General features: G+C 48.5%; 1 protein-coding gene across 5 annotated transcripts in view; it reads right to left on the bottom strand.

Moving 5' to 3' along the window:
• Window positions 1-15580, bottom strand: part of PHAF1 (phagosome assembly factor 1) — a 35056-nt gene that overhangs the window by 1902 nt on the left and 17574 nt on the right. For 3 of the 5 annotated variants that reach the window (XM_032157596.2, XM_032157597.2, XM_058441087.1), the window contains 9 exons: window positions 11823-11866; window positions 10317-10396; window positions 9931-10025; window positions 8690-8787; window positions 8488-8600; window positions 5186-5319; window positions 4707-4790; window positions 945-1027; window positions 444-487 (listed from right to left, as the gene is read on the bottom strand). In XM_032157596.2, the coding sequence (XP_032013487.1) occupies window positions 444-487; window positions 945-1027; window positions 4707-4790; window positions 5186-5319; window positions 8488-8600; window positions 8690-8787; window positions 9931-10025; window positions 10317-10396; window positions 11823-11866 (775 nt within the window). The remainder of the gene's footprint in view (window positions 1-443; window positions 488-944; window positions 1028-4706; window positions 4791-5185; window positions 5320-8487; window positions 8601-8689; window positions 8788-9930; window positions 10026-10316; window positions 10397-11822; window positions 11867-15580) is intronic. The other 2 variants (XM_032157600.2, XM_032157598.2) reach the window with 2 other exon arrangements.

Raw genomic sequence — 15580 nt, 5'->3', positions numbered from 1 at the left:
CCAGCCCTAGGTAGGATCCAGACCTGGTGTCTCTTTGCACTGGGGTTGGAGTACATGGGGAGGATTAACAGGCTGTTTTGGAGTTCCAGGGTGGAAGAGGATGGAGGGGTGAAGGGAGGTCAGTCAGGTGTGAGCTACACCAATTGGCAGTGGGTGGCAGACAACAAGGATGGGCTGTGGGCCACTGGATGATCATCTGTAGATAAGAAACTCTCCCCTCCAGAGGCCAGCAATCCCACAGTCATAGGAAAAGGCCTCAAGGGCCTCTAGGAGACTCAGACCAAGAACACTGCAGTCCCCAGAACAATGAGCCCACCCCAGAGGAAGTGAGGCCATGGGCAGAGGCTCCACACACCCAACCACTGCTTCGATCTTTCTCCCTTCTCACAGTGGAAAACAGACTCTAAAACCCCTCCCTTACCCTGAGAGCTTTCACTACTCACCTTTCTTTATGGCTAGTGGGATCTTGAACTCACAGCGATGATAACTAGAGAGAAGGCAGATGGGTAAAGGCTGGGCCTCCTAGAAGGCCTGGCCACTCCCATATTCCAACCCCACACCCCAGGAGAAACAGAACTAAACACACCTGCCCAAAGCTCTGGCTCTGAGCCCCTGACAGTGTTCACTGGGGGAGGCCAGATTTAGGCACGGAAGTCGAACAGAAAAGATCCTGGCCCTGGGTTCTGGAGAGCCTATTACCTTGGATAAGACATCAAGCTTTCTGAACCTATTTCCCTATTTGTAAAATGGGTTCAAACAGAGAGATGTAAGGCATTGGACCCTGTGCCAGGAACACAGCAAGCACTCAGGAAATTCACTTCCCATGAAACAGCAAGAATTCAGGTGTAGATAAATTAGTGAACGCCCAAAGCCACAAGCTCTTTCCTGGGGTTTTCAGCCCAAAACTCACTTCACAGAGGGGAGGTACAGACAGGTGTACTCACATGTTGAAATTATAATGCCCAGGGTAATTGGTGTGTAGAACAAACTTCTTCACTTTGTGTGTATTTGCATCAAAGAGGATGTCCTGGGATAGAAAACAAGGGTACTCAAGGAGGGAAAGTTACTGAGGCAGGGCAGAAGCCTTTCCAAAGGCATGTCCAACTTGAGACATCCACTGCACTCCACAGCGAGAATGCCTGCAGGCATTACCTTTCTTCCAGACAACAGTCCAGGGGACAGGCCAACCAGCTTTTAGACATTTTCCTTCTTTTTTCTTTTTTGAGATGGAGTCTCACTCTGTCGCGGAGGCTGGAGTGCAGTGACACTGTGTCAGCTCACTGCAACCTCCGTCTCTTGGGTTCAAGCAATTCTCCTGCCTCAGCCTCCCGAGTAGGTGGGATTACAGGCGCCCACCACCACGCCTGGCTTTTTAAAATTTTTTTTATTTATTTATTTTTTTAGTAGAGGCAGGGTTTCACCATGTTGGCCAGGCTGGTCTCAAACTCCTGACCTCAGGTGATCTGCCCACCTTGGCCTCCCAAAGTGCTGGGATTACAGGTGTGAGCCACTGTGCCTGGCCCCATACCTTATCTTTTCTGTCACGTGTGTTTCCTCTCAACACACTGTACTATCCATTTTAGCTCTTTGTCCTGCTAAATGGCTTTCTTCCCTCTGAATATAAGCTCCGTGAGGGCGGGGTTGTCCGTCTGTGTTCTTCACTGCTGTATCCCTAACTCTTAGAGTAATGCCTGGCACACAGTAGGTACTCAATAAAGATTTATTGAATAAAGGTGCTTTACAAACTTTCAAGGCAGGTTCCTCTTTAGAGATGAGGAAACCAAGGCCCCAGGAGGTGCAGTAAGTCACCTAGCATGGTGCCCAGATGGTAAGCAGCAGAGCCAAGAGAATCCGAGGATGCAGACTCAGGACTTTGGGAGGCCAAGGCAGGAGGATTCCCTGAGTTGAGAATACAGGTGCACACCACTATGCCTGGCTAATTTGTGTAATTACTATTAGTGGAGATGGTGGGTTCACCATATTGGTCAGGCTGGTCTCGAACTCCTGACCTCAGGTGATCCACCCACCTTGGCCTCCCAAAGTGCTGGGATTACAGGCGTGAGCCACCATGCCAGCCAAGTCACCTGGTTCTTGAGAGGCTCAAGGCCACTTGACCGTTCTGAATTCCATGATCCATCAGACCCTCCTGGCTTCCATTACACCCTCTGTGGGAGTCAGCAACCCCAGGAACTGAAGTTTCAGCCTGACCTCTTTCTAGGACTTGGACCTGGATTTGATGCCACCCAGTGAATACTTCCCTCCTATCCCCTACCCTTCCCAGTTTCATATCCATCCAGCTGCTTGGGCCCATGACCTCAGGGTCACCTCTGACTCTACCCCCATACCCACAGCCAACTAAGTCCTACTGAGGCCAGTCCATTCTCTCCATCTTCCCTGTCACCTATTGATGGCAGCAATGGCCCATCTGGAGTGGCCACTGCAAGGCTGCCGACTGGAGCAGAGGAAGTGTGGCTGGGACCTCTGTTTTCCCATAGAACTATGCAGAGCCTGTGGGAACTGGGAACAGGTGAGAGCCCTGGTCCCTACTAAGTTGGCAGGGCAGGAGTCCATGCTCCTGGGTGTAGCTGCAGCCTCCCAAATGCAGCTCCAGACCCTGGCATCCCTGCACTCTCAGGGGCCCAGAAGGCCCCTTGCCCCGGCAGGCTTGAAAGTGCCTGCTCCCACTCCCTAGCCTCTCCCCACTCCCGGTGCCTGCTCTGGGGAGGAGCAAAGTTGTGGTTGAGCCCAGGCACTGTCATGACCTGGTTGGGAGTGCACACGCTCAGGGCAGCACTGACATGCCAGCCCCCTTGCCGCCTCAGCATGAACAGCATGGGCACCATGGATGGCATGTAGGAAGCAGAAGGGCTCCTAGGCGGAAAGGGCTGGGTCCCAGGTGAAACCCCACCTTCAAGCCAGGGATGGCCTGAGGCCTGGGAGCCAGGCTGCCAGCTCTGGGTAGTCTGTGGGTGGAGTGAGAATTTATGGTGCTTTTTCCGGGCCTGCTCATGGACCAATCGGCATGCACTTCCTCCCTTCTGAGCCCATAAAGACCCCGGATTCAGCCAGACTTGGACAGACGTCAATACTACCAACTGTGGGAAGGAGCTACCCACTTCAGGTCTCCTTGACTCCTCAGGATGACCTGCCTACAGAAAGAAGCTACCCACTATGGGTCTTCTCTCTGCTGAGAGCTGGACACTCGTCAGGACGACCTGCCTGCAGAAAGGACCCACTATGGGTCTCCTCTGAACTGTTCTGTTGCTCAATAAAGCTCTTCTCCTTTTTGCTCACCCTCCAGCTGTCTGCATACCTCATTCTTCCTGGCCACAGGACAGGAACTTGGGACCCACCAAATGGTAGGACTGGAAGAGGTATAACACAAATAGGGCTGAAATGCCCTGCCCCACTTTCCACATTGCGGGTGACAAGGAGATAAGAGCTGCAGCCCTTCAGGAAGCCCAGACCTAGGAGCTCCCCGACACCCCAGACACCCTGTTTGGGGCTCTGTGGTTCTTGGTGTCTCCAAGCTTCCGGGTGCCACCACGTTCTCCTTGTCCAGATATGGGTGCCCACAATGGAAGCCACTTGCGGTACATGTGATCTAGCCTCACCCTTACATGGAGCTGGTGCCTATGCTGGTGCCTGGAGCTGCCTGCCCCACCACAGCAGTCAGCATGCCTGGCTGGGCACAGTGGCCAGAGGCCACATTCACTCGCTCACACATCCCTTGCTGCTCCATGCCTGACTTGCCCTTGGGAGGCATGGGATCCAGGCTGGTAGCGTGAGCCAAGCGCAGCCTGCCAGGCTGAGTGAGCAGAATGAGCCCAGCGGGACCAAGCAAAAACTGGGGCAAAGGCGCCACCGGCCACACTGGAAAAGCGACACCCTAAGGTTCTCGAGATACCGTCATCACTGGCTCTTGAACCAGAGGTCCAGCTGCAACAGCACTGTTCCCTCCTGCCGCCATCCTACTCTCAGGAGTTCACAACCCGACAGCAGCTCCCCTACTACTCTTGGCTCCTGTGTTTGGTCTTTCCCACTTAGGCAGACTCAGTCTCTCCTCACTCCCTCTCTGGAATCTACTGTTTGCTGCCTCAGGACCTCAGACCCTAGAAGGCTCAAAGGTTACAAGACCCATGGTCCAGGCCAGCCCGGCCTCTGAGATGTTTCCTGCTGAAACACTGTTTATACAATAATTTCTCATGTCTGCAACTCACCCACCAGCCGGACTGTCCACACTGGCCAGCTACCAGCTATATCCAGCTCCCTGGGTCCAGAGTACAGGGCTACAGCAATGCCTCTGGGGTGGTCCTCTAAAAATCTACAAGCACACCCCACTGTCTCCAATCCTTTTCAGTCTCCATTTTGTGACTCAAGAAGAGGGTCCTATGCTTTACAAAAGGGCAGTTATCCAAACAGCTTAATCTGAATAATTTCCAAGACCTCCATCTGTGGAACATGTTTCTCTCAGAAAAGAAGTCAACATGTACCAGGGAACCTAGTGTTCCTGAGCAATCCTGGTTGCAGGAAAGGTCTACTTTGGAGTACCAGAGCCTATGCAAAACAACCCTGGGCAAAGCCAGCTGGGGCTAGGTTCCCCAATGCCCAGGCATGGTTCCAGCTGCATGTGGACACACAAATCTGCAAAGGTCACTGCCCACCCCAATAGAAATGAAGGGCTTCTCTGAGGAATCACAACTTACCACTCCAAGAGTGAAGTAGTTAAAAAAGTAGTCATTGCACTTCGATGGAACTTGTTTATGAGGGGAAGGAGAATGAATTTTCATCTGTAGGGAAAAAATAACCATAAATTAAAATCCATCCCTCTAATAGTTCTGGATTAACTGAAAGTCTACAAATTGTGTTCCATGTGTAACATTAAGCTGCAGTAAAACCAAGAGTATGGGGAGTCTCAGCTGCTGGTGCTGACCAGTCTAGGAGGAGAGGGGGCCAGCTGTCGTTGACTATGGACTGCCTTGGTCTCTAAGGAAAGGTAGGCACTATGGAGAGGGACAGAGTCAGGGTAATTGGACTACAGGGGTTAGAAAAGTTTTCAATTTACTTTACCATTAGCTTTAATTAGAACAAGTTCTATGAGAAAATAGCAAACAGTTTATACTCAATATTAAATTGGTGTTGATTAAAAAAAAGAGGGAGAGAGACTGCAACATAATTCCCCTACCTTGTCTTCTGATTTATAGAAGACTTTGTGTGGAGAGCCAAGCATGCTAAGAACATCTTGGCAGGAATCACCAAAATACACTGAACGTTCAAATACCCGCATCTTGGCATCTGCTAATAGGCCAGGTCCACAACCTGCAAAACACAAGAGAGAGAGGTTGTCAGGTTATGGTTAGGACCAGAGACCCTCTCTGGGAGCCCCAGAGAAGCTACTGGCTGCATGCTACATTATTAGGTCTGGCGAGGGGCAAGACTGCATGCAATCAGAAACATCAGGTCACCACGGCTTAAGACTGTACAAGAGATCACTATCTATTCAAAATAATGCCAGGGACTTATTCAATCCCCCACATATGACATGAAGCTCTGGATACTTCATTCACTTATTCATTCACTATTTTATTGCCTACCATGGGCTAGGACATTGTGCTAGATGTTGAAGAAACAAAAGTGAACAAAAGCAGTGCAGTTTCTGGCCAGATGTGGTGGCTCATGCCTGTAATCCCAGCACTTTGGGAGGCCAAGGCGGATGGATCATTTGAGCTCAGAGTTCGACACCAGCCTGGGCAACATGGTGATACTCCGTCTCTACAAAAATATACAAAAATTAGCTGGGCATGGTGGTGGGTGTCTGTAGTCCCAGCTACTTGGAAGGGTGAGGTGGGAGGATCACTTGAGCCCGGGGGGCAGAGGTTGCAGTGAGCCAAGATCACACCACTGCACTCTAGCCTGGGTGACAGAGTGAGACAGTCTCAAAAAAAAAAAAAAAAAAAAAAAAAAGGCAATGCTGTTTTTTCCCCATAAGCTTATGTGTGCTGGAGAAGACTTTAATCAGATCATCACAGAACTATGGTAAGATGCAAGGATTTATGTTAAGAGGTACTTCTTGGCTGGGTGCGGTGGCTCTTGCCTATAATCCCAGCACTTTGGGAGGCCAAGCGGGGTAAATTGCTTGAGCTCAGGCGTTCAAGACCAGCCTGGGCAACATGGTGAAACCCTGGCTCTACAAAATATAATATAAAAATTAGCCAGGCGTGGTGGCACACTCCTGCAGTCCTAGCTACTTGGGAGGCTAAGGTGGGAGGATCACTTGAGCCCAGGAGGTAGAGACTGCAGTGAGCTAAGATCACACCACTGCATTCCAGCCTGGGTGACAGAAGGAGACCATGTCTCAAAGAAAGAAAAAAGAAGCAAAAAAAAAAAAAAAAAAAAAAAAAAAGAAGAAGAACCAGTGCCTCAGAGACTGATGCAGGAACCCAATTTATGAATAAATGCTGGTTAGGCAATGAGCTCCATGAAGGTTCTCAGCTGTCTTTATGGGAACAAACTCCACGCTGAAGCTCCCGGTCCCGTTTAGCACGATCCACAACCCAAAGCAGCTGATGTTGGCCACGCATGGGAATGTCACAAAATGAGGCATGGATCCTGGAGGGACCAGGTACTGAAGGTGGCAACTCTTTTTTTTTTTTTTTTGTCAGACGGAGTTTCGCTCTTGTTGCCCAGGCTCCAGTGCAATGGCGCTATCACCGCTCACTGCAACCTCCGCCTCCCAAGTTCAAGCGATTCTCCTGTCTCAGCCTCCTGAGTAGCTGGGATTACAGGCGCGCATTACCACGCCCAGCTAATTTTTGTATTTTTAGTAGAGATGGGGTTTCATCATATTGGTCAGGCTGGTCTTGAACTCCTGACCTCAGGTAATCCACCCGCCTTGGCCTCCCAAAGTGCTGGGATTACAGGCATGAGCCACCGCACCCAGCCAACTCTTTCTTTTTGTTGTTGTTGTTGTTCATGGTTGGCAAAACTCTTGCCAAGCTGTGGCCAAACCACAATTCAGCAAGTCTCGTCTGCTTGCCTACGTTGAGAACTTGGCATTAAGGGTAGAAAAAGGGGAGCCAGGCATGGTGGTGTATGCCTGTAGCCTAGTCAGGAGGTTAAGGCAGGATTGCTTGAGCCCAGAAGTTCAAGGCCACAGTATTCCATTGCACACCGGCCTGGGCAATATAGGGAGAAAAGCTGGGTGTAGTGGCTTGCACCTGTAATCCCAGCACTTTGGAAAGCCAAGGAGGGAGGACCGATTGAGCCCAGGAGTTCAAGATCATTCTGGGTAACACAGCAAGACCCATCTCCACATACACAAAAATTAACTGGGCATGGTAGCACGTGCCTGTGGTCCTAGCTACTTGGGAGGCTTAGGTGAGATCACTTGAGCCCAGGAGTTTTGAGGCTGCAGTGAGCTATGATTGCACCACTTCACTACAGCCTGGATGACAGAATGAGACCATCTCTTTTAAAACAAAACAAAACAAAAAAAGGTAGAAAAAAGGGGAGAGCTGGCCAGGTGCGGTGGCTCATGCCTGTAATCCCAGCACTTTGGGAGGCCGAGGTGGATGGATCACGAGGTCAGGAGTTTGAGACCAACCTGACCAACATGGTGAAACCCTGTTTCTACTAAAAATACAAAAATTAGCCAGGTGTGGTAATGCGTGCCTGTAATCCCAGCTGCTCGGGAGGCTGAGGCAGGAGAATCGCTTGAACCCGGGAGGCAGAGGGTGCAGTAAGCTGAGATCACGCCACTGCACTCCAGCCTCGGCGACAGAGCAAGACTCTGTCTCAAATAAAAGAAAAAAGAAAAAAGGGGAGAGCAATAGCACTGCAACCCACAGGATGCATCTCCAGGAAACACTTGGGAACTGTCACAAAGCTATATAAGCACACAGCAGGCCTATGTGCATGCCGAGAGAAGCAGTGCTGTTGCTTATTAAGATTTGCTAATTATAAGACTATGTGCAGTCCCTTGACAAAACTAAACAAAAGCTTTAACCATAAACATCTGCATAATTTGTCTTCTACCAACTATGTGGCAATGGACTGAATGCTTTTGTTCCCCTAAAATTCATATGTTGAAATCCTAATCGCCAAGGTGATGGTATTAGAAGGTCAGGGCTTTGGGAGGTGATTACATTATGGAAGCAGAGACCTCAGGATTGAGATTAGTGCCATTACAAAACAGATTCCAGTGAGTTAACTAGCCCCTTGCACCATATGAGGACACGGGGAGAAGTCTCTTCTATGAACTAGACTACAGGCACATCCAGATACTGAATCTGCCAGTGCCTTGATCTTGGACTTCCCAGCCTCCAGAACTGTAAGAAATAAATTTTTGTTGTTTAGCAGCCACTCAGTTTATGGTATTTTGTTACAACAGCCTGAATGGACTAAGACACACCCTAAGCACGTGGGATTTTAGACTATCTCAACATGGGTATAATGTGGAATGTACCAACCTCAAAGCCAGTCACTGACCTGCAGCAAGTAGGCGAAGTCGTAAACCTGCAGGTCCAGTTCCGTCTCGAAGAACATCTACACTCTCAGCATAGACATTGCCCAGGAAACAGCTCAGAGGCATCACGGGAGCCCTGGGGACAGACAGAGAAGGAGCAGAGGCTTGGTTCTTTCTCCCAGGCAGCCCAGGCCTTAGCATGAAACTCATGCTCCTTACACTTACTTGGTATCCTGTAGGCTGTTGCCACTGTAGATATACATTCGTTTTACAGTTGCTCCATGGGGTATCTGGAGAGAAGCCAGGCCATGGGCAAAATTGGGCTGCAAACAAAGGTCAAGAGTTTTACTTAGGGCACTACAGGTCATGGGACTCAGGCTCTGGTCTTCCCTGTCACTCATGGTCTTCAAGAGCTGCTCAGGTCAAAGGGTCAAAGTGCACCCTCAAACCTGGCTCTCTGGCTCTGGGTCAGTAAACTCCCCAAAACCATGCAAGTCCACCTTTAATTTCGCTTGGTTTACCTTTTCTTTTCTTTTCTTTTTTCTTTTTTTTTTGAGATGGAGTCTCACTCTGTCACCCAGGCTGGAGTACAGTTGCATGATCTCAGCTCACTGCAACCTCCACCTCCCAGGTTCAAGTGATTCTCCTGCCTCAGCTTCCCGAGTACCTGGGACTACAAGTGTGCACCACCACAACCGGCTAATTTTTTTTTTTTTTTTTGAGACGGAGTCTCACTCTGTCGCTCAGGCTAGAGTGCAGTGGCGTGATCTCGGCTCACTGCAAGCTCCGCCTCCCGGGCTCACACCATTCTCCTGCCTCAGCCTCCTGAGTAGCTGGGACTACAGGCATCCACCACCACACCCGGCTAAATTTTTTGTATTTTTAGTAGAGACGGGGTTTCACCATGTTAGCCAGGATGGTCTTGATCTCCTGACCTCATGATCCACCCGCCTTGGCCTCCCAAAGTGCTGGGATTACAGGTGTGAGCCACCACACCTGCTCAGTTTTCCTTTTCTTCATAGGGGAAATTGCAGAAATGCTTCCTTAATTAAAATAAGCCTCACGAAAGCTTATCATTTTCACAGCCCCAAGGATGAATGAAATGTTTGCAAAAACAAAGGTAACTGAAAATCCAGAGGATGAAATCTCCAAATTTTAGGCCACCAGGAAAACTGTTGATTAGGAGCTTGAAAATAAGGAATGAATGAACTTATCTCTGAAAAGTGAGCCTGACCTCACTCCATTGTGGGAAGTATCCTCTTCCTTGGAATGCCAGCCTGAGCATTGTTCTTCCTCTGTCAACCCACCCACTCTACGACTTTACCCTGTAAAGAGCTCAAATACATGGAAACCAAAGAAAGTCTGCCTATCTAATACCCACTCCTCTATTCCCATCCCATGACACTGTCTGCTGAGCCATACCACAGACACTGGGCAACAAACACCAGGGGACAGGAAGGGCTAACCTCATACTTTGGAGCCTCAGTCCATGAGTCTAACTGAAAAGAGAAAGACAGTCCTCTGAAGTTGAGATGGAAGAGCTGCTCAGCGGAGTTGTACACTGTTGGGGGTGGGGGAGAAGAAAATAACATGGTTGACTGGCATCTGAAATGGCTAACATAAACCAGCCTGGCAGGGAGTAATGACTGACAATACCTTCCTTGTGGCTTATTTCTAAACTGGCCTACTAGGTTGAAAACAAGGGGGAGGATGTTTCCTTCACACCCAAGTACCAACCCCACAATCCTATGGGAGCCTGACTCCAGGAAGTGGGGTGGGATGGCACTACCGGGCAGGTTTATTGCTATGAACTGCTACTGATGACCAGAGGAATCAGATGGACTTGGCTTACCTCCAGGATGGGTTGCGCCAAAAGACTGGTCAATCTGTTCAATGGTAGGAGCTATGGCCTGAGAATTAAAATGCACGCCACTGAAAAACAAAAATATTTTTTAATACTAGGCTTCACAAGATGGGCGCACAGATCATGTGAGATAGTAGCTGGGAGAGTTATTTTTAAGACACAGGCAGGTGAGTCTCTAAATATATCAAAATACAAAGTTTAATTAGACAACTTTTATTTTTTTTATTTTTTATTTTTTTTGAGACGGAGTCTTGCTCTGTTGCCCAGGCTGGAGTGCAATGGCGCAATCTCGGCTCATGCAAGCTCCGCCTCCCAGGTTCACGCCATTCTCCTGCCTCAGCCTCTCTGAGTAGCTGGGACTACAGGCGCCCGCCACCACGCCCGGCTAATTTTTTGTATTTTTTTTTTTTTTTTTTTTAGTAGAGACGGGGTTTCACCATGGTCTCGATCTCCTGACCTCGTGATCCGCCCGCCTCGGCCTCCCAAAGTGCTGGGATTACAAGCGTGAGCCACCGTGCCCGGCCAAGAGAACTTTTAAATAAGAGAATTAATGAGGTCAGGAGAAGGTCAATTCTCATGATGCTAATATACAGAGTTGATCCTCTGGGGCTTTATGACACCAGTGACTCTTAAGAATAGGGTAGAGAAGAGAAGCCACCAGACGCTGAGGTATGAAGGCCCTAGTAAAACTAAAAGACAACTAGAACCTGCAGGAGCCAGTGGTACCACACATTTGCTTGTCTACTCCTCTATCAGCAAAACTGCCTGAGCCTGCCCCAGGAATCAGGTCCTCTTCACACCCTCAAAAAGGGAAAGGGAAGCCAGTTAAGGAGACTTACTGAAAGGAGTATTCTCTCGCTTGAACCCAGGAGGCGGAGGTTGCAGTGAGCCGAGATGGCACCACTGCACTCCAGCCTGGGTGACAGAGAGAGACTCTGTCTCAAAAAAAAAAAAGAAAGGAAGGAGTATTCTAGATTTTTAGATGCAGGCATGCTGCCTTGCCATAATGGGGGTGCAACAACTTTGGACTGTGCATGTCATCCCTGCTGTAATTCTAAAAAGTACATTATAGCTCTAAAATGGTGGTCTCTTTGGCATTCTCTTCAGCATAGGCTTTGGAGTCAGACCTATCTGGTTCGTCCCACCTCTATTACTCATGAAAACATGAAAAGAGGTGCCAAGAGAGGCTGTCAGCGGGAGGGCAGCTATGACCCAGGAGACTGTCACATCACCTGTGAGCTGAGGTCTGGCTTTGTTGAGTGGATTAAGTTAGATGACATACACGTGAAGTGTTAAACACATCACATATTCTTAATGAGGTTTACTGCTCTTCTCCAGGAAACTGAGCAGGCTTGAAGGTTGCCTCAGGAAATCACGGCACCAGGCTATAATTCACATCTGTGACAGACGTGAATCTTTACTAACTTAATGAAGGTAGTAGATATGGCCTGTCTATACCAAGTGTGACATATACCAGCAGGGGAGAAAACTTACCAATATTTTAACTTTACTTTACTCAAATCATATACTTCGATCACCTAAAAAAAAGTTTAAGAGTTGTCAATGCTCTGAAGGTGATAACAGACTAAAAATGATTAAAAATACATTTATAGAAGAAATAGTAAAAAAAAAAAAAAAAAAAAAAAAAAACTATTACCAGTAGAAATTTTATGGAAGCACTGTATATTATCTTTTGTTCTCATTTAAAATTTTTTTAAAAACTTTTTGTCGAGATAGAATCTTAGCAAAACTAAAAAACTATGTTGCCCAGGCTGGTCTCAAACTCCTGGGCTCAAATGATCCTCCTGTCTTAGCCTCCCAAAGTGCTGGGATTACAAGCATGAGCCACCACGACAGTCCTTTGTTATTTTGAAACTGGGGAGAAAACACAGAGCATAACCTCCTAGCTTCCCTCTCCTAGTGGACTGCTCAACAGATGTCCATGGATGCCCTGGGTCAAGGCTCTTACATGCAATCCACTTCTGGGTCAGGCTGGCGCACACACCACCCTATAGGGCAATGATCTCTTCCACAGACATGAAGCTTGTTAAGGCTCTGCTTTGGAAACTAAGCCCCCTTCCTCCCATCTCATATTTTGCCGCATTTTAAAACCCAGGTCGGGTTGCTTTAGAAAAGCTTATTTTAGCCAGGCACGGTGGCTCACGCCTATAATCCCAGCACTTTGGGAGGCCCAGGTGGGTGGATCTCCTGAGGTCAGGAGTTCCAGACCAGCCTGACCAACATGGTGAAATCTTGTCTCTACTAAAAATACAAAAATTAGCTGGGCGTGGTGGCACACGCCTGTAATCCCAGCTACTCAGGAGGCTGAGGCAGATTGAGGTAGGGTGATTGAGATTGCCCACTGCACCATGGTCACCGACGAAAACTCAAAAAGGCCGGGCGCTCACGCCACTTTGGGAGGCCGAGATGGGCGGATCACAAGGTCAGGAGATTGAGACCATCCTGGCTAACACAATGAAACCCCATCTCTACTGAAAAATACAAAAAAATTAGCCAGGTGTGGTGGCGGGCACCTGTAGTCCCAGCTACTGGGGAGGCTGAGGCAGGAGAATGGCGTGAACCCGGGAGGCGGAGCTTGCAGTGAGCCGAGATCGCACCACTGCACTCCAGCCTGGGCGACACAGCGAGACTCCTTCTCATCTCGAAAGAAAGAAAGAAAAGAAAAGAAAAAAAAAGAAAAGAAAAGAAAGGAAAGGAACGGAACGGAAAGGAAGGAAGGAAGGAAGGAAAATAGCTTATTTTGAGGTTGATTTTGTTTACAAAACAAAAAGATGGAGGGGGAAGTCTATCCCATTAGAAAGCAAGCCATAATATTTGTCACACAAGTGTGACAGTATTCAGTTATGTCCCTGATGAAGAGGATCTGGTTGAAACAAGAAAGCCTCAGGACCTTTGTGAAGCTTGCTCTTTAATGGGTTCAGCCTCAGATGAAATTCCAAGAACTCAGGGCAGGGCAGAGATAAAGGAAAAGGCATCACCTAACACTCCGCCATCAGTGGTGCCAAGTAATAAGCACTATGAAGTCCTCCATGCAATGGTGTCAAGGGCTTGGCAGCCAGCAGCACAGGTAGGGGCTCAGAGCACCATCTACCATCCTCCAGCTGGGAGGTTTGGCTCTCATTGTGGAGACACAAGCAGAGCTGGCTCAATATCTGTTTGTCCTGCCAATCTGAGCCTGATTGTGGAAGAGGCTGTGGGGCATTGTATGCAGAAACATCTGGCACTGCCAAAGAAACTGAGACATAATAGATAGTAGGTTCGCTTTTGGCCAGAGACCCTATCCCTAACTTTATTTAGAGACCACAACACTGAACCAAATTGGAAACCTCTTGACTATAATGTAGCTCTTTTGATCCTATCTGCTAGAAAGAACTGCTCCCTCTGCTAGGATGTCACAGCACTGGAATGAACCCTTTCCTCCATACTTGTGTATTCTGTTAAGTGGTCCACTAAGTTAAGCCCCTTGAGGGACTCATTAATTTGCATAGGGAAGGTGTTCAATTCATGTTAGGCAGTTCTGCCTGGTATGAAGCTTGAAAGCATGAAAAGAAGTGCCAGGAGGGGCTGTGGAAGGAAGGGCAGGGGAACAGCTATGATTCAGAAGATAGCCAGTGTCCCCTACAGAATATCTGGGCATGGGAGTATACCATGCCAAACTGGCATGCCATTTCACTGAGGCCAGAGCCTTGTCTAGCAGACAGCCTCTACCTTCAGCCAGAAGCCCTCCTGCTCATAGCAGGCACAGGCACTCACCTCCCTCACTTCTATCCCTACAGCTGGCCAATCGTCCCCCAAAGTTTCCCACCACCCGCCCTGTGGAAGTGAGCCTGCACGATGCTCCTCCTGTATCACTGGCACCCCACCTGCCAACAGCTATACGGGTCCAACACATATAGGTGCTTCGACCCTGCCTGATCAATGGGAAAACAGTGGACCAGAGCTAATCATAAGGCACGAAGCAGCACTTGTGGCAATGGACCCAGAGTGCTGGCCATCCTGGAGTCCTTCATGTCACTAGGAGCATCAATAAGCAGATTTCATCTCTTGGAGATTGCTGCACTACAGGGACAAGCAGCTGGGAAGGCTAAAGCCTATGATTTTCCACCTCTGGGCTACAGAAGCTCCTGATTTCCCCAGAGGGGAAGAGATGTGGCAGCAGCCAAGATAATAATGGAAAAGACAGGTGGCTATAAAGGTTGTGACTTATAAAGCCTCATTCCACAGGGCTGTCTCTCTTAGGCTTGAGGCAAGGGGTGGGGAGCAACTGTAGGAGGCAGCATCAGAAGAGGTGGATTCTGAAGGTGTTGGATGGAAGGGCAGGAAGATAGGTCAGGTCAGGCTGGTGCCAATCAAAAACATCTGGGTGATTACTTGCTCAGTTTCCAGAAGACTCAGGCAGGACCCTAGTCTCTCCTTCATGGGGATCCCAAAGAAGGCAGAAGAGGATTGCCAGTTCGATTTTACCTCCTTTCCTATCCAAAGGTACTTCCCATTCCTCACATTTCTGTACATTTCTTCAGCTTTTCTCATTTATTTCCCAGATCCATCAACAGAGCCTAAGTGGTCAGCCACCACATATTGCCAATATCTAGTTAAAAGCCTGGCATCAGGTAGACTACTTATCCTCTCTGTCCCTCGGCTTTCTTGCTAGTAAACAGTACCTATTCACAGGCGTGTTAGGATTAAATTAGAAAATGCATGTGAAACACCCAGCCATGTGCCTAGCATGCCTAAGCACTCACTAAACATATGACATTGTCTTCACCATGCTGTGATTCTATGGGCTGCTGGACATCCCTTTTGTTGCCCATTTAGGTTACTTCCAGCTTCTCATTACCATGAAATGCCATTACCTTCCCCCAGTGTTTCTGGGTTACATTTTCTAAAGTGGACTTTTACCAAGTCAAAGGGAAATGACTACTTGTAAAGGCATTTCCATGTTACCAGATTAATTTCCCCCCAATTTGTGATTATGCCATATTGAAGATCATCCTCTGCCCTTTCCCAGTGTGGAACTTCTGGCCATGGAGACGGGATAGAATGAGGAATTCTAATTCCATGTACTGATTCTCTTTCCATGTTTTGTTTTCTCTCCTTAGCAGTTCACTTGTGACAAGGATGATGAGAACTGGGAAGTACCCAAGTCTTTTGGAAAGGCTACTCCATAACCCAAGAAGGACAACAACTCTGGCATGCCACTGCCCAGGGCCCATTCAATCTCATGACTTTGA

Source organism: Hylobates moloch, unplaced genomic scaffold (assembly GCF_009828535.3).
Source record: "Hylobates moloch isolate HMO894 unplaced genomic scaffold, HMol_V3 SCAFFOLD_6, whole genome shotgun sequence".
Taxonomy (NCBI): domain Eukaryota; kingdom Metazoa; phylum Chordata; class Mammalia; order Primates; family Hylobatidae; genus Hylobates; species Hylobates moloch.
Note: the sequence above shows the minus strand (reverse complement) of the source record. Positions and strands in the feature narration are given on the sequence as shown.